This window comes from Podarcis raffonei, chromosome 1 (genome assembly GCF_027172205.1).
Source record: "Podarcis raffonei isolate rPodRaf1 chromosome 1, rPodRaf1.pri, whole genome shotgun sequence".
Lineage (NCBI taxonomy): Eukaryota > Metazoa > Chordata > Lepidosauria > Squamata > Lacertidae > Podarcis > Podarcis raffonei.
This window is the reverse complement of record NC_070602.1, coordinates 91,575,294-91,593,438: the sequence shown is the minus strand read 5'-3', so window position 1 is coordinate 91,593,438 and position 18,145 is coordinate 91,575,294. Positions and strand designations below refer to the sequence as shown.

The 18,145-nt window shown below is 42.0% G+C and overlaps 1 protein-coding gene and 1 long non-coding RNA gene across 3 annotated transcripts in view; one reads left to right on the top strand and one right to left on the bottom strand.

Moving 5' to 3' along the window:
• Window positions 1–6,421, bottom strand: part of PDIA5 (protein disulfide isomerase family A member 5) — a 148,527-nt gene extending 142,106 nt beyond the window's left edge. Inside the window, exon 1 of one of the 2 annotated variants that reach the window (XM_053403925.1) lies at window positions 6,271–6,421. In XM_053403925.1, coding sequence (XP_053259900.1) covers window positions 6,271–6,342 — 72 coding nt within the window. In that variant the 5' untranslated portion in view covers window positions 6,343–6,421. Of the gene's footprint in view, window positions 1–5,865; window positions 5,949–6,270 lie in introns of those variants that run through there. The other variant, XM_053403943.1, reaches the window with a different exon arrangement.
• A 27-nt stretch (window positions 6,422–6,448) lies between these two features.
• On the top strand, window positions 6,449–7,048 carry LOC128421316 (uncharacterized). The gene is made up of 2 exons (XR_008332282.1): window positions 6,449–6,535; window positions 6,919–7,048. It is a non-coding gene; the product is annotated as an uncharacterized LOC128421316 (long non-coding RNA).
• Window positions 7,049–18,145: the final 11,097 nt, after the last annotated feature.

Below are 18,145 nucleotides of genomic sequence, written 5' to 3'. Positions count from 1 at the left end.
ACATCAGCCATCACCTCAAATGGCTGTATGAATCCACTCAAATAGAAAAGTAAGGAAATTGTGGGCACAGGAATACCATCACTCCTCTTGGCGTTTAAAGAGAAGCAAACATCAACTTCTTACCTCTTTTGCATTGTGCCATGCCATTTTTCCCCTCTTGTCTGTACTACTCAGCTGCTTTTATTTCTTCAGCGAGGGAAGTTTGGTTGCCTATGTATCCCTGTGAAGTTTCTGTACTTTGCTTCTGTGTTTATCTTTGGTGAGTGGCCCTGTAGGGTTGAGGGGAAAACTCTACTCTCTCCCCTCACTTTGAGAGACAAGGCAACTACGTCAGAGGAATCTAATAAGAGCACAGCAGAACCTCAAAAGAAAACCCTCAGTTCCTTTACAGATGTTCTGCCAAATCAGGGGCTCAAGAAGCAAGACAACAAGTTGCTGTTCAATTGGTGAGGTGGGAGATTATCATCACTGAGGGAGGAGAGGAGTCTGCTGGAAGAATGGATGCAAGCAAGCAAGCGATGACATTAAACTAAATTTGAAAGGTTCTTCAGGAGTCATTTTAGCTAACTCTTATGTACTGGAAGGATGTCAGTAGACATAAACCGTCCTGACATACACACAGACTCATGTTCCAGGATTCCAGATTCTACTTTCCTTGGAACCATTCCACTCCTCAGTTTATTTTCTACTGAGATACTTCAAGAACTTAAAACTAAAATCTGCTGTGCTGCAACCAGGACTTACTGTGTTTTGTCATCCTCAGAGAGAGGTTAAAAAACCCTTTGAATAAACATTTCAAAACAAAGCTCTCCCCCCCCCACTGAAAAATTCATAACTGTCAAGTTCTACTTCAAGTACATTCTGTTTTTGAAGAAGAAAGCCAAGAATAAGAAGGCTGCAGTTTAGTGTCTTCTTCTTTTTAAAGCATTTTATTTCCTACATCGGACAAATAGCCGAAAGCTTAATTGGCAGAAGGCGTCCTCCAGCATGAAACAACTTCAAGGCCTGACTCCAAGCAGGAGAACACACAATAATTATGGAAGTGACTGAGCACTAAGGCTCCTCAAAGTCACATTTTAAGCTTTTGGGTTAAATGTTTTTTCCTGTAGAGAAGTAGCAGTCATATTCAGCAGTTCAATTAGCTACTCCAACTACATGATCTCAAGCCAAGAACACAGTAGGATAATGCCCTTTTAGTGAGACTATATGCAAACACTCAACACATACTTCCACATGGTGAAAACAAAAGACCAACAAAAGCAAGAAGCAATAAAGGGGGAAAGAATCCTGTGCATAAATAACATGCTACTTTAAACTAAAGCTGCAATCCTAAGCAAACTTGGAAAGCAAACCCCATGGCCTGGTTCACATGACATGCTAAGCCAAACCTTGGCTTAGCAAAACTGCGCAAGCCTTGGAAAAACCTAGCCATTATGTTTTTGCGCCTGTAACCCAAGTTCCAGGAGCCATGTGGCAAATATCCCAGTTTCTAACACTGCTTCCAATGTTACAATTCTATGATCTTAACTACGTTGCTTGACTGTAGCTTGCCCTTATAAGTCACTTGTGCCAGTATGCAAGGAGAAAAACACACAGTGGAAATGGAAATGGTATTAACCATAGACTAAGGCAGAGATGTTTAAACTCTGGTCACCAACCTGGTGCCCGAAAATCTCCATGTAATAGCAATTGGACCCGTGCCAGTAGCAAAACACCTGAGGAATTTCGAACACTCGCTACAATGTCCTCCCTAGGAGCTTGAACACTTGTGTGGCATAGTTTAGCCTAGGAGGGTCTAAGTAGCCATACAGAGAGGACTGTACTATAAGTAACTCAATGCTTGTCTAGTTGCAGATTACCCACTTGAGCACATGGCAATAAGTGATAGTTTCCCCCACCCATGCCACAAATTTTTGTTGGACAAGAAGAGGGGAGAATAATTGTTCCAGATCATTTCCTAAACTGCCAGCTGTAATCCTCAGAACCTGCAAGAATTTGGGGTAGGGAGGGGGAAAGACTTGAATATACTTAATATTGCACTCAGTGTGCAGTCCTGTAAATGAAAAGTTACAAATACATACACATATTTGAGGATTTTTTTATAGCAACAATTTAATTTGTTTTACTGCCTTGCAAACAGGACCTGCACCACTGTACAAGATGCAGCAAGAGTATCAAATATGTATTAAATTATAAAAAGCTAAATCTGTTACAAAATGATGCAAAGCTAATACAGATACATAAATTCAAAACAGTACAATTCAGAAGTAGCATTTAATTGTATACATTGTTGGAGCGAAATTGGCTGAACCAACCAAGCTCTGCATAAGAGTAGCAAAGGAAATCTGGGGCTAGACAAAGAAGATAGAGAATAATAAGGATAATCTGCAATAGCATTGTGTAATTTAACCTTATCATGTAATATTCACCTCATTTCAGAAAGGGCAAGACTGCAATAAAAGGGTTCTGAGAAGAGCGACAGGACTTGCATGTCTGAGAACAGATCTTGAACAATCCTAAAAACAAAAGGCCACAGTGGGAATTTTGCACATCGAAAAGGTAAAAGATGTTCTCTTTCAAGAAGAGGGATCAGTAGAAAATATTAATATTGGGATAGGGTATTGATTCCTGGTTCAGAGTACAGGAGAATCTTTTTAACAAAAACTGCAGAACCTGGCAGGCACTGAAACATACAGGATGAAAGAACAGCATGGAGGACTGTAAAATAGCCATTACAGAAGACTATCTGAGTCATACAGATGATAGTGGACGCCCTATGTTGAAAAACAGCACCATTCCATCATGCATCAAGTAGCTCCACTTTGGCCAACCTTTTTATAAAAAAATAGTTCTGCCAGAATTTGATGGAAGGAACTGAATGTCCAGATTAATCCAAGTCCTATACTACGTAGTAATAGGATCCAACCCATCAATCACCCCCCACACACCCCAAAATACCAAACTGGCCCATATCCAGAAGCATTTCACATGTTGGAAACTGGAGGAGCAAACTTACATCATTCTGACTCTTTCAAGAAGGGTTAACCCACCTGCTCTCAAAACCAAAGCATACTAGTAATATATACTACAAGCAAAAATGAATCTTTTCTTGAGGGGGGGAATCCAGTTGGGTAACAAAATGTTTAGATCTATGTAGTTATGTTTTTATAAGGAAAAATAAACCTTTATTTTATTATTAGTTCTACCACCATACAAATAGGGCAACCTGTACATGGGGCTACCCATGTGATCTGCACTTGGGAGATCTAGAACAAGAAAATCAGTTCCCACATGCAATAGGAAAAGGAGAATCAGGGAGCAGTAATAAGGCTAAACAGTAGAATCCAGGTCCAGGAGTCACATCAAACTGTGGTACTAAAAGAGGGTGGGAAGTAAATACACCAAACACTTGGAAATGATTAAACAAAATCCTCTTTCAATTTCTGCAAAGCTCTGGAAGCTGACTGGAAGAGTGTGTACTATTAGCAGGAAACCAAAATTCATATAACACTTCCTGTTCGACATATGCACATTTGTGTTAAGTTAACCTAATAAAGTAACATTGCAAGCAATAACCACAGGCTCTTTCTTTGCCCAAAAGTTTCAGTCTTTCTCTGTTGAAATTAATTTAGCATTATCCCAAGCAGCAGATGAGATAGTAAAGCTGTATCTAGACTGCCACTTCAGAATAGACACTCTTCCCTACACATACATACATACACAGTCTGAACCTTCTCCCCGAATTTCTAATTTTCTATCTACAGGACTCCTATTAAGGGACCCTTCCATCATGAAATCCCCCACCTGTGTGCTAGGGCATTGTTGCTTGAGTTTTTGTTTTTCCTTCAAAGCCAATAAAAGTGTGTCAGAAGCAAGAGGTCAGTGAAAACCAACCACTCAACTCTTTTTCCATGAATGGCACAGCATTTGTGTCCATCACACCAAGACAGTTGAGTGGGGGTTGCAAATAAGGATTGGTGGGGAAGGGAGCGGGGGGAAATGGCAACACAACCACAATTATACATTTTGTTTGTTGCAGACAAATTAATGCACTGCTATCATGTCACTCTGTTTCAGAAGTCCACATCTGACTGACTGAGCAGGTTTAAGAAAATTAAGAACTTACCTAGGTTATGATTATTTGTCAGGGGAAAGAATAAAGTCTAATTTCACAGGGTAAATGAAAAGAAGTATTTATGCAAGCATTCATGTTAAACAACCTTCTGACTTATTCATGTTAAGCCTCTTTAAAGAATCAATTAAGAGTTGTAAAAGCTTTTTTCCCACCACAGAAAAAAAGCTCCACTTTAGCAGCTAGTGTTATTAAACCATTTGTGGTACTGCATCCATTTAAATTATACCATACCTAGATATTTCTGAATGTGCTGTCATAAAGCTTTCCCACTCAATGCCCAAAACTTCAAGGTTTCCTCTCTCTTTTTTCTCTCAGCACATTCAAGGAGAACTCGTATTGTGCAAAGTGTACCTATGCATACAGAGATCTGAGAATTCTCAAGCTCATTATTTTAATGTCACCCAGTCATATCCATATAATCATCCTCTATAAGGAATCCAAGTTACATTTCACCATGAATGGATGAAGTCTGAGTTTAAACCATTTACTGCAAAACCTAAAATAATCTGGTATGTCAGACTAATGTGGATAGCATAAGCCATGTCTTCCAAGCACTAAAAATGGAAATGATTTATTATTATTGACAACAGACAGTTCAGATTCTTCTCTGGGATAACAGTAGGCATTTGAGAGTTGAGAGGAGCCACAAGGGAAGTCTGCAAAATTCCAGTGGAAATGGAAAAACAATTTTTAAAAAAATGTTTCTGTTTTGAAACGGTGGTAGGAAAAACACAAGAGAATTAAGGGAAGTGAAAAGGAAACAATGATAAGTGCATTGCACTGCAAGCAAGGTCACAGGAATTTGAGCACCCATGTGAGCCTTAAGTGTCAACCCTCCATCCTTCCTCAACCCACCTCTGAAAAGGAAATATTTATATGTTACTGAGCTATATATACACACATCTCTCAAGTCATCTTATCTCCTAACTCTGTGACTTTTATTCTTTTCACATAAATGAAGGCTGCAATCCTAAACACAATGACTAGGGAATGAGTCCCAATTTACTCAGCAAGACACACTTCAGAATAGCCACACCTAGAATTGCAAGATGTATAAGGAAGCAACCCAGCCTGTATGCACTTGGGAGAGAGTCCCAGTGGGGTTTATCTTTTGAGTAAACATGCAGAGGACCTGTCTGTGCTTATCTCACTCTTGAACCCATTTTCTGAGAGCAGGTTGGAAGCACTAGCTTCAGCAAACAGCATTTAGGCTGCTGTCCTTCCCTGGGAGCAAGTCTCCCTGAACTCAAGGGACTTGCTTCAGAGTAGCATAGGATTGCACCGTTACATTCTATTTACCCCTGAAATATTGAACTACAGATGTCTTGTTTCACCACAGCACATTCAGTTCATTGCTTTTATTTCTATTTAAAAAAGAAAAGGGGAAAGGAAATAGGTCGATTGATATTCTGCACAAAAATTTAGTTCAGAGCTAACCATTTGAACTAACCCAATCATTGTCGCCAACACTTCTCTCTCTTTCCTCACAAAGTAGGGGAATGACTTACACCTACCTACTGGAGAATCTCAAGAGAGACAGAGAGAGAAATAGTAACAGTGCTGCTCTACAGGACATATTGTATAATCATCTCAGAAACAGCAATGTAAAACATGCAGCCGGAGAACCTGAGCTCGGGACTGATAAAGGACCCGAGCGTTAAGTGGCAGTGGAGGCATAAATCAGCCGGCAACTAGCCTGCCTTGGAGCAGCCGGGTTTCCTCCAACTCACCAACAACCGGCCACGGGGTTCTCGCAAGCGTGGCAGGCAGGAAAGGAAAGGAAAGCAGCGCGAGCCTTTGCAAGCAGCGGCTCCTCTCGTGAGGTATTTGCACACACACATACACAAACCCCGCCTGCCCGCCCGCCCGCTTTCCAAAGGCCGAAGAAGTTTTAACTTCTGCCACCTAAGCAATGTGAGCCTGCCGCTTTCACTTTGACAGGCGAGCTGTGTGCAAACACACAAGCACACACGGAGCCCGGCGCCTCCAGAATCACCAGTTCTCACCACCACCAGCAGAACCAGTGTACCAGCCCAAGTGCCCCGGACAGCTCGCCCCCGCCCTCCGCCGCCCCGCGCGTCCTTCACGAAACGCCCCTCGGCAGCAGAAGCCGCTTCCCAGCAACAGCCACTTACCAAGAGGGCCAGCAGCAACATCCTCCCTGCGAAGCACTTCGTCCTCCCAAAGCTGCGCCCCGCCAGACCCATCACCGACTGCCGCTCGCGCTGGCAGAACGAGGAGCTGCTGGCTCTGGCTGCTGCTGCCACGTCTGGCTAGGCATGCGCAATCCACAGGGAAAATCCTGCTACACTGGAGCGGAGCGCGGAGCGGCCGAAGTGCATGCTGGGAAGCGTAGTCTCTCCGGCGGCTCAGGTCGTTGGGTAACGGGCGAGGAAACAGGTGGGAAGAAGTATCGGATTAACACGTCTGCTGCAGGGTATAGTCTAATCCGAATTGGCATAGGAAGGGGGGCGCGCGGCGGGCGTCCTCCGTGAGGTAGCAGTAGATGCTTCCTCTGCAGAGACTAAGAGCCTGAGGTCTGAGCAGAGCAATCGCTGCTTCAAATCTCATTCTGACTGGTAATCGTTTCAAAATAACCGGGGTGAGCAAAGTAGAGGGGGGATGTAGATGCTTGGTTAAGATTTTGTTAGCATACCTGAAAGGGGGCAGGGCTTTTTCTTCATGTTTTGTAAGTAAACACTGGGGTGGGCATGCAAACTGCTTGTTGGTTTAATATGTCTATGGACATATCTCGGCTTATCAATTATATTTATTTTTTCTAGAAACTCTTCCAGTCTTGAACATTACAAAAACGAAAACAGCAGCAGTTTCTTGGTAATTTACACTGAAATCCTGGCCATGTGTACTCAGCAGTAAATCCTTTTTAATTCAATTAAGCTTATTCCCTGGTAAGTGGAGTTTAGGACTGCATCCATTATTTTGTGTAAACATTACTGGTTTAAAACACAGCTAGATTGTTCTTTTCCTCAAGTCGGGCTGAAGGCAGTTTGTGGGGAAAGTGCATCAAAATGCAGTATTTCATAAGGAATAATAATAATACTCTGGGCGGCTCCCAACAGAATATTAAAAACATGATAAGGAAAACAACAGGACAGATAGGGATTGTGGCAAACGTCATGTGTACACTGCTTCCCAAGCCACTGTTGGGAGCACACTGGGTGCAGAGTAAATAAGGGTGTGTACCCAGCCTTCATTTCCCAGTGTTACAGTTAGACCAGCCTACCTGACTGGCACATGTACAGCTTCAAGAACCCCACTATAAAATCACAGGCACCTTGCAGATATGTTTTGAAAAGCATCTCTTTCGCACACGTGGTGCCTCTCACATCTGCATAAAAGAGCTTATGAGCCCCACAGAACAAGCAGCCTCACACAGAATCCTATACAATAAGGCACCCCACTGCTCCATGGCAGTAAAAACAAAAGAACACCCAAATGCCAGACGCTATCAAACACCTCAAAATGCTTCTAGGATAGCCATGCCTAGGATGAATATTCCCTGCAATATCACAGTTCTGTAAAACATTACCTTCTACATATATCCCATTGCACAAATACCCCTAAAATGGCAGAAGCACAACCTGCCTTATAGCATGCCATTAAATTGAGTACAGTCTCTTCTAATTGGCAACAACTCTCTTCACAGTCTTTTTTAGCCTTGCTACCTCAAGTCCTTGAACAAGTAGCTCCAGGTATTAAACCTGGGAACTTATACATATCAGCCCCAGCCAGCATGACCCATGGTCAGGGATGATGGGAGCAATAGCAAAATCTTGAAGGTACCAAGTTAGGTACCCTGTATGCCAGGAATAGAGAACCTGTGACCTTCCAAATGTTGTTGGACTCCAACTCCCATCTGCCCCTGCTAGCATGGCCAACGGACAGGGATGGTGGGAGCGAGAGTTAGGGTTGCCACCCGTCCCTAGAAATATGTGATTGTCCTTTTTGGGGATAAAAGTGTCCCCTGCCCTGTTTGGACGGGATGCCTTTTTTCATGTATTCAGGCTCATTCTCATCCTCAAAACTGTGCGAGCAGAGGGTGGGTCCGGTGGGAGGAGGAGAGGGAGAGCCTGAGCAGGAGTTTGTATAGGGAGGGTGGGTCCATGAGGTGGAGAGTGAGAGCAAGAGTTATTGTGGGATGGTGAGCAGAGAGTGGGGTGGGGCCAGGAGGAGTAGTTTGAGAGAGGGGGTTTTTGTGCAGGCAGAGGGTGAGTCCTGGAGAAAGAGGGGTGTTTCACGGGCCTGGTCTGTCCATCCACCCAGTGGAGTGCAGGGGGAATTGGGAAGGAGTTTATGCACAGAGGCAGGTGAATCAGAGAGCGAGTGCTTTTGTTGCTGTTTTCACTGAATAAACCACTGTAACCCCCATGTGCCATTGTAATGGATTTCTTTGAAGTCATTTCTCCACCCAGTGAAGTAATTTTTAGCCCCTCAATCCCACCCCCCACCCTGTCCTGTCCTGTATTTTGCCCAACCTGTTCTTTATTTTGCCCGACCAACGGTGGCAACACTAGCTGGAGTCCAAAGGCACCTGTAGGGCCACATGTTTCCCATACTTGCCATATACGCATATAAAATGAAAGAGATTGTGAGAATGTGCTTTGGCTGCTCTGTTAATGACAGGGGAACAATGTTAGGCATCCCAGATCCATAGTCCAGATACAGGCACAGGAATGTTCTGATTTGCAGGTACTTAAAAACTAGGGCTGCCATATGTCCGGATTTTCCCAGACATTACCAGGATTTCAAAGGCGGAAGTGACATCTGGGTGGCAGTTTGTCCTGGATCTTCGGCAAATAGACCAAAAAACATGGGGTTTTTGTGTTTTCATAAAAAGACAGCTGAACAACTTTTGGGTTTTCCTTTAAAAAGCTCAACAATTTCGGTGGTTTCCTAAAACACTCAACAACTTTTGGGGTGTCCTGGTTTTTACCTTTTGGAATATGGCAACCCTAAAACAGGCTTAACTAGCACCTCGTCAGGGAAATTTAGGAGAGTTAGCTGTATTCAGCTAAGTCATACTCGGACATTACAATAACTTAGGACTATTGATCTCATTGGGTGTACTCAAAGTATGACTGGATGCAACCCAGAATGTTCAGCCCAACAGAAGTGTGTTGAAATGGGAAAAGGCAACAATCAAGCTCCCCAATTTTGTACATAGAATCACTAAGAAAATTTGAGTTGTGTAATGCAAAATACAGAAATGAGTAAATATAGAGCCAAGGAAAACTTCTAGATAGTATTATTACATTCACTATGCACCCACTTTTAAAAGACATTATTTTGATTGCTAGCCCACCCAAAAATGAGGGCTAGGGACCAGTTGCAATTCTTCAAAGTAAAAGCATATAAATTATTCAAATAAAAATACAAGCCACACAAATAAGGTTTTAAAGAAATAATATTAGTGTCTGAGAGCCTAAGGGCAGGAGTTCTGCAGCGTGCGGCAGCCATCAAGGATTTGTGTCTATATAACTTGGCATAATTGACATACTAGAAACACATCCATGAAATGTTAATGGGGTGCTTTCATTTGTTCAGACACCCAGATTAACACATTTACTTAGAATGAAGTTCCACCAATTTAAATACAACTTTATTTTCAAGTATGACTGCTGGCCTAGGTTTCTTACTCGGAACTACGTACAACTGAATTCAACAATGTTTATGAAGAAACATTGTTAGGATCATATTGTTAAGATGCTTAAGAATGCACCTTAAGATCCTGCTAAGTCACACACAAGCTTCACTAAATTCTAAGGGATTTAACTCCCAAATAAGCATGCTTCAGATTGCTTCAATATTGTGGTATGAAACAGGGAAATACTTTTGCCATTGGGTTCCACCATTAGCAGCTTTATTGGTTAAAAACTATATGGTAGCAAGGCGATTGTGCTTTTAATGCTATTAGTGATGACTCACCAGCCTGGTATACATTTCCACTGTAGCACACAGTGCCAAATACATAGTCCAACACGATCATAGCTTTTTGCCATTTTTTCTAGTCCTTGGGCAGGCTTGGAGAAGGAAGATACCCTCAGTACAACCTGTGTTAGTTCTGCTGGTGTGTGAGAAGTGGTTTCATTTCAGCCTTGATTATGTATTGGGAACTCTTCAAAACTTCCAAGTAAACAAATGAAGCACAGCCTGTCCAGAATCAATTTGTGTAACCTTCATTTTGATCATTATATTTGAATGATCATCTCATCCCAGATAACTAATTGGTACACTTCCCAAATCATAGGCATGCAGAGAGCAAGTAATGTCTGGCATGGCCAGTAAGCCTTGCTAGGAATACTAATGCCTAGGTAAGTAATTGAGTGTATAATGTAATTGGTCACTGCATAATCAGGAAATTTCTTAACCTACAGCCAAACAGTGTGTGAAATAAGGGTAGGGAACTTGCAGACATAGAGATGTTGCTGGTTGGAGTCCAACTCCCAATGGTCAGGGATGATGGGAGATGCAGTCCAATCACATCTGGGTGATCACAGGTTCTGTACTCCTGTTGCAAAGTGTCAACAGTATAGATTTGTTAACCTGTCACTGTAATACCCTTTAGATCTTATGAAAGTGAAAAAAGTGAAGCCATTACGAGTAATACTATTGGTACATGGCTCTTGGTTGCATTCTATGTTTACTTGACTTGTATATGTTTATTGTCTCAAATCACTAAATATTTTCTTTTTGTTAATGGTGCCTGCAAATGTGGTGAAGCAACAACACTGCTAGCACATTTGCAAAGCTAAGCAGGGTCTGGTATGGTTTCAAATTGGATGGGGAAGCGTGTTGAGATTCCAGCATTGCAGGGGGTTGGATGAGATGATCCTCAGGGGTCCCTTCCAACTCTAGAGTTTTATGATTCTATGAAATCAAGCCTACCTTGTGTGACATTATAAAGGCCAGTTCAAACATTACCATCTGCACTCACAAACTGCTTTCTATGCTCACATGGAAGACTTCCAACCATTTTTGTATTACTAAGCTCATTGTTCATATAAGCATCATACAATGTGCGCTAAGAAAGCACACAGACTTTAACATTTTGGAATCTTTGAGACCATGGTGTAGCAGAAGTCTATAGACTCTCCACTGACATGTTATGCCCACCTCACAACTATAGATGCTGGCAAGTATAAAAAGTGGCGCAACATCTGAATCAGCCCCAGCCCCCAAACCAGGTATAATTCAGTGTGATCCTTAGAAATATTGGTTACCTGAGCATAAAAACCACATGCAACCTCAACTGTACTGGTAGAAAACTGTCCATAATTCTTGCTGGAAGAGAAGAGGAAGCAGATAATAACTGCTGTTAATTCTCACTCACACATACACACGTAATTAAAAATAATACACCTCTCCACCGCTCAATATATAATATTGGATATGCAAGTAGAGAAATTCCTTGCTATCTACATAAGTGACTCCTTTTACACAAACCAAAAAAATAAAATAGATTCACCTGGTAACTCCCAGGCACTTTTAAACAGATTTCCATTTGTATTATACAGACACAATTATCCCAGCCTGTGTGCACTCTTCTGGTTTCCCATGGATTTCTGAACCTTCAATAATTATCATAACTTCTCTTTGATTCCTTTGTGCCAAAAAATGCTTACATCTTCAGATGCTCTATAGCACAGTCGCTGCTCTTAAAGAATGCAAAAGCAACCTCAGTATGAAAAATTTGCCAAGCTAGGTTGGCAGGACGGCTTTTATCAGACCGGAAAGCAGAAATGCTCCCTGCAATAGCAAAAAGAGAGAGAGGGGAGAGAGCATCTTTCAACACAAGAGTGGCTTACTTTACACTGCAATTCAAGGAGACTGCATCTGCAACAGGGAACAAAATCACATCATGTTTTGACAATTTCCAGCTGTAATAGCACCTAGCTTTTACACAGTCATTTCCAAACAGAGGCTTCAAAAACTATTCAGATAGGATATAATTGTCTTTATAATACTTGTGGAGGTTGGAAAGTGGACCAACGACAGCAATTCACACAAACTACGCAGCAAGTCAATAGATAAGGCAGCTTCATTGAATTACAGCCCTGGATCAATCTGTACTAACATGTTGCCTTTATTTTTGATGTCTTGCTTTGGTTGTTTCCTCTCATAATCACTTAGTTTGTTTTGTGTGCTTCCATTATTCCACTTTGCCTTTGTTCTCGTATGCGAAGTCTGTTATTGTCGAAGTTCCCTTCCCTGTTTTGTCAGTTTTCTATGGATTTCAAACCCAGTCTTAGGTTTGGCACAGTCTTTCACAACAAACTAGAAAAATGCCCTCCAAATGGTTGGCATCTTTATGGAAATATTGCCATAAATAATGGTTTGCAGCTGAGTGGATGGGTGATGCCCTATTTATGACCAGTTCCTCATGGGGCCTGCTTCCTACCATTCACATCCACACCAACAGCTTTCTTATACCATTTAAACTGTAATGTGCTCCCCCACACACACATCATGCCAGGAACTATAATTTGTTACAGGTGCTGGGAATTGTACTTCTGTCTCCTAACAACTTTGAGCACCCTTAACAATATAGAGTTCTCCATATTCACATTCACTTTAACAGCCATGTGCGGTCTAAGAGTCTTGGATGTGGATGTGAATGCTCCCTTGGACATGCTTGCCTTGATCTGCTGCCTAATCAGCAGGGCTGGGCCCATCCATAAGGTAGGCTGAAGCAGTTGCTTTGGGCAGCAGAAGTCCAAGAGATGGTGTCCCATGGGCTCATCACCAGCTGCACTGCCTCCACTGTGATCTCACTGGAGTCAGGTGATTGTTGGAAATGTAATGATATGGAAGGAACTTTCTGTCATATGTGATGAACCTGTAGAATAGCTAAGGAATATGGTTTAGCTCAGTATTACATCCCAACATAAGTTCATGACTCATTGGACACCTTGGCTGACACTGTCACAAGAGCAGCATCTTCATCACTGCAGAGCCAAGCAACTTTATCCTGTCAACCAATCCCTGTCAGGAGTGACCAACCTCCAGACCACATAGAAGAACTCCACTGGGTGGCTACTCAAAGATACAATAGAAACCATTGCTGTATTGCTTTATTTCTTGGTATAATTATTATTTGAACTAGAGAAAATTGGTTCACATTAATTATTCACAAACTTTATTCCAGCTAAGCCCACAGGATTCCCATAGACAAAGATCACACATACAGCAACAATGCATAAATGCCTAACAAGATTTTCAACATAGCCAATATTAAATTAGTAATATGAACACAACAACCAGTTCATAACTACTATTAAAATGCCATACAAACCTGTGTCTCTTATTAGGTACAACCATGACTGAAACCTTAAATGTAGTCTCTGTGTACCCTGTGCTTCCCCTCTCCTTTACTATCAGGCATTATTTCTAGAATATGTTTACACAATTATCCATTGTGATCGTCAACCAAACAAGTTTCATCAGATGCCGTTTAATGTAGGAGAAGGGGGTCCTGCTTTTCCTGAGCCTCTGAAAAGCAGCACAATAGACCTCCATCTCCTGCCTGAAGAATGTGAATCGGGGCAACCCCTTAGCATGGGATAGAGCATTGCCCCACATTAGGCAAAAACTTCCTGCATTACATGGGATTTGACTAGATGACCCTTGTGGTCCCTCCCAACTCTACAATTCTGTGATTGAATCTATGAAGGAGAGTGCCTCCTCTTTTCTGTAGTCTCCAGACGGGTATGGTCCCTGTGTTATTGAGTAGGTCTGGTGGTCAAGGAGGTGACTTCTCAGGCTAAATGGATTTCGAAGAAGGCATCCGTGAGAGCCCTAGCTTTGGTTCCCTGGGCACTGGAGCATTTGCCTGAGGATCAGGCACCCAGTTAAGTTGTCCAGCGGAACGCAGCCAGCTTATCGTCCTCTGACTCTTAACTCAGGAATAGGGCTGTGACAGCAATGTCCTCTACAGCCACTTCTTATTAAAGCGCTGGTGCAAGAGGACAACTAATTAAATTCTTCTCATACATATTAACTGTTGGATTTGCTTTTAATGTTTTAACAATGACCTAGATGCCCGGTTTCTTAAACGTAAATAATGGAAGGTTCTTAACAAGAATCTCTGTGTTATTTTGAGGTTAAGGAATGTGTGCTGAAGGTTTGCAGTTTGCTTATTTCTTTATTTATGTATGAATCACTTCCATAAAACAACTTAAAGTAATTTAACAATAAAAGCACACATAACAACAATTTCAAGTCTAGTACACCTACAGAGTGGGATAAGAAATCTTGTCTTAAAAGGCTTGTTGGAAAAGAATGGTCTTCAATAGGTGCCAAAGACTTTTCTAGAGACAGTTTGACATATGCTTGAGATACTCCTTATTTTTGTTGATATTTTCCTTATGGCTTACTACAATTGCAAAGACAGAATAAGTTGTAATGTGGGTTTGGGAGGGAGAGTGAAAGAGATATTATGTACCTGTTAAATTCTGTTCTTTAAAACAATTCCTTAGCACAGAATTATATTTATTACTTAAGAACAAGACACTGGGAGTTACTTTATAATGAGTCAGGCTATTAGCCTATCTACTCCACTGTTCTGTGGCCTGCACAAGCTTCCCAGGGTCTGAAGTAGGGGCCTTTCTTTATCATTAGCAATACCAAATAATGAATGATCTACATGAAAGTGTGCTCTCTCTACTACTGAGCTATCGATCTCTCATGTAGGTTGTTAAGACTAACAAGGGAAAAGAGAGAGGAATTGGTGCTGAAGAGAGTGCATGATCCTATGTTCTGGCTCACAAATTGCAGAAATTTGTTTGCAAGGAGCCAGCACTACATATGAAGAGGGATTGCCCTTTGTATACAGTTCTACCTATTTGTGCATGACCAGCATCTGGCATGGAAGCTGTAAATTAATGAGCTCAAAAGGGAATGCGGGAATAACCCAGAAAAGGTTCAGAGGAGATTCTTCTATAGTCATTGGCATGTCTCTTTCTACCCGGGCCTTTGCTAGGTCGTATCTTACAACTGGGTCTTCTCCCCCTCCTGAGTAGACCCCTGGTAAGAAAACTGCCCAGCAATCAAACAGGTACTCCTGTGACTCTTCCACCTTCACTTCTGTGTTCTGAGGTGATGTGGTAGAACTGGGGAATGCCGGAGGAGAGGTGCTTGGGGGACCCAGGTGAAAAATTATGGAGATGGAGCTCTTCAGGCTGCCTTTGGACTACTGCAGGTTCCTTCAAGCCTTCAGTTGGAGGGGAGATCTCCACAGAGCTCTAAGTGTCTTACCAGAGTCTTGGTTGGATAGTCCTGATACTACTGTGTTCTTTGTTAATTCTGGAATTATTTTCCGGAATATGGAAAAGGTTAGGAATTAAAAAGTCTTAATTGCATCATCCTTTGATGGAATTGCCATTCATGGAAATGGAGGGAACCATCTATGTTACTCTAATTTCTAGGTTACTAGAATTGTTCTAGACTGGCCTCTTTGGAATCTTGCCCTAATTCAACATTATATAGATGGCTTACATGAGCACAGTGCTTATGGGGGACTTAACCCTACAAAATTGTCGGCACTGTGATTTTCAAAACGAAGCATTCGGTCTTGTATTTAACAGGGAAAGTTTATTTATTATTTGCATCCTGGTTTTCTATTCTTTTCTAGTACTCACCTAAGTAATTAAGAACCCCATAAAGTATATTCATGTAGCTGAGCAGTTCTCTGACTAATGAAAGGGGAGCCAGTCCACTTTGGTATTCAATACTGGTATGCCTAAATGTTGTTATTGCCTTATTTTTGGCAGTAACACTGGATATTTGCCTCATTCCTTAACAATGCGTCATTTCTCTCCAGAATGAAGCTGTATTGTGGTTACTGCCATCATGTAGCCAGTCTCTGCCCTTTGCATTTCAGATGTGCTAATTATTTTGATATCTTGGTGTGCTGCCAACCGCTATTGCAAGCATTCAGTATTCCCTTGGCTTTATTGTCAGTTCCTGACTTGGTGGCAAGCAGCTATACAGCAGCGTATATTTTGCTTTCACTAGTTTACCAGAGGGAGCCATAGGGATACACACATTCATCATTCCCAAGACGTCAACTTATAGGACACTATACATACAGTTCTATAGGAATGTGATGCACCCTCAGGTTCTTTATGCAAAACACATGCACCCTGTCTGAAGTGAGACAAAAATAGCTGCATGCATATCCACAAACTCTACCAAAGCTCTTTTGTTTGTCATCTTAACTACAGGGAAGAGTATTGCATTCCTCCAGCATTCTTTGCAGAAGCACAATGCAAGCGATCCTTCCCCGTCTCTGAAGGAGTAACACATTTAGAAAAGTGCTCATAAAGGCTATCATGAGAAGGGCAGGATAAGTTGGACGTTCTGTATGAATTTTCACCAGACTACTCAATCGTGTGAATATTGAGAAAGAAAGTGACCTTGCAATGCCTCACACACGTGAAATAGGATCACATAGATCAGGCCATTGCCATAACCTTTCTTAGCTTCATGGCAAGTCCTACTATTAGGTAGAGTAAGGCGGAAGATGCTGCAGGGTGGGGAGCAGCAGGGTGTTACAGGAGGATGGAGAATATGGCCTAGTAGGTTGCCTGAACCCTCCTTGCCAATGTTGAAATAAGATCCAGTTTGGTCAACGTTTGAGTGTGGAAATGTGGGGTGAGTGCCATCTTGCCTTTTGCCTTAGGCAACAAAAAGTATTGGGCTGCTCTTGACCATCTTATTTGGAATGTAGTAAGAACTTGAATTTAAAGTGCCATTCTCTGTGCGCATGTATGCTTTGTCAGTGTCTTAGCAATTTTTCTCAATGTTGTTGTCACCATCTCTCCTGGTATCTACTAACTACTCCTTGCCTGGCCTCAGTAGGAAACTAGCTGCCTTCTTCTTGGTAGGCTCATCCTGCACATTCACTGTACAACAGACACTATGGGCAGATCTACACACACGGTTTATAACGTTAAGATGGACACATTGCGTTTTGCTTGTAATGTTAATATTGTAGTGCATTATGACAATGTGATGCCAGAGGGTGCTGCAGAGCAATCAAGAACCGGCAGTAGCGAAACTGTGTTTGGACAAACAAAAGGTAAGGAACGTTTTGAATTTACCAGTATGCCCTGTGACGTTTTAGAATGATATATCTAATATCATGCTTATAATATTTAAAAGGTCGGTGAAGATCCAGCCTATTTCATTTAACTTTAAGGAGCCTGGGATGGATTAGAACATGCAGAGCTTCCGAAGCTCCTACACTGTTCCAGTCAATTTTTTCTCAGACTGTCAGTACTCTGACTGTCAGAACTCCTTATTAAATTCTGCTAATGACAAGATAGTAAAACCTCAGCAGTATTTTGGAGTAAACCTGGTAACATGGACCCAGAGTGTCAGGGATAGACAGTATCTGAAAGCCCCAAAGTCACAGTATGGAGTTAAAAGGATAGACTGGATTTATTTATAGAAATCAAAATTGGCAGGGCATTGAAAGGAAAAGGAAGAAAAGGAATACCCAATTTATAGAAGGGAAAAAGAGAAAAATGGGTGACCTGTTTATAGAATTGTATCCCTTCACAACAGGGGTTTTAAATGTACCCTTGAGTACTCCCACTTGGTGTGTGTGTTTGTTTGTTTTTTTGAAGCTAGGCTTGCAGAAATAGCTAATATTTTAAATGAGAAGGTAAACGCTACGAAAAAAACCAAACACACACCTATGTACATGTCTGTGTCTTGGGGGGGGAAATCTATTTCTTAGTGGGGAAGACAGAGCAGAACAGAAAGAAAACTGGAAAGGAAAAAAGGAATACCTTCCTATCAATGGAGGATGTCGCGGAATGGATGGATGGATGCAGAGGAGTAGTGGAAACAAAACAGCTCAGGCCTAGTGATCACAGCAATTATTCCCAGTAGGTCTTGCCCCAATGAGGCAGTTGAGAGGAGAGAAGGGCCTCTGCCTCCTGGCCCCCTTCCTCCCCAGCCTCCGCTTCAGCCTTGGGACCTCTC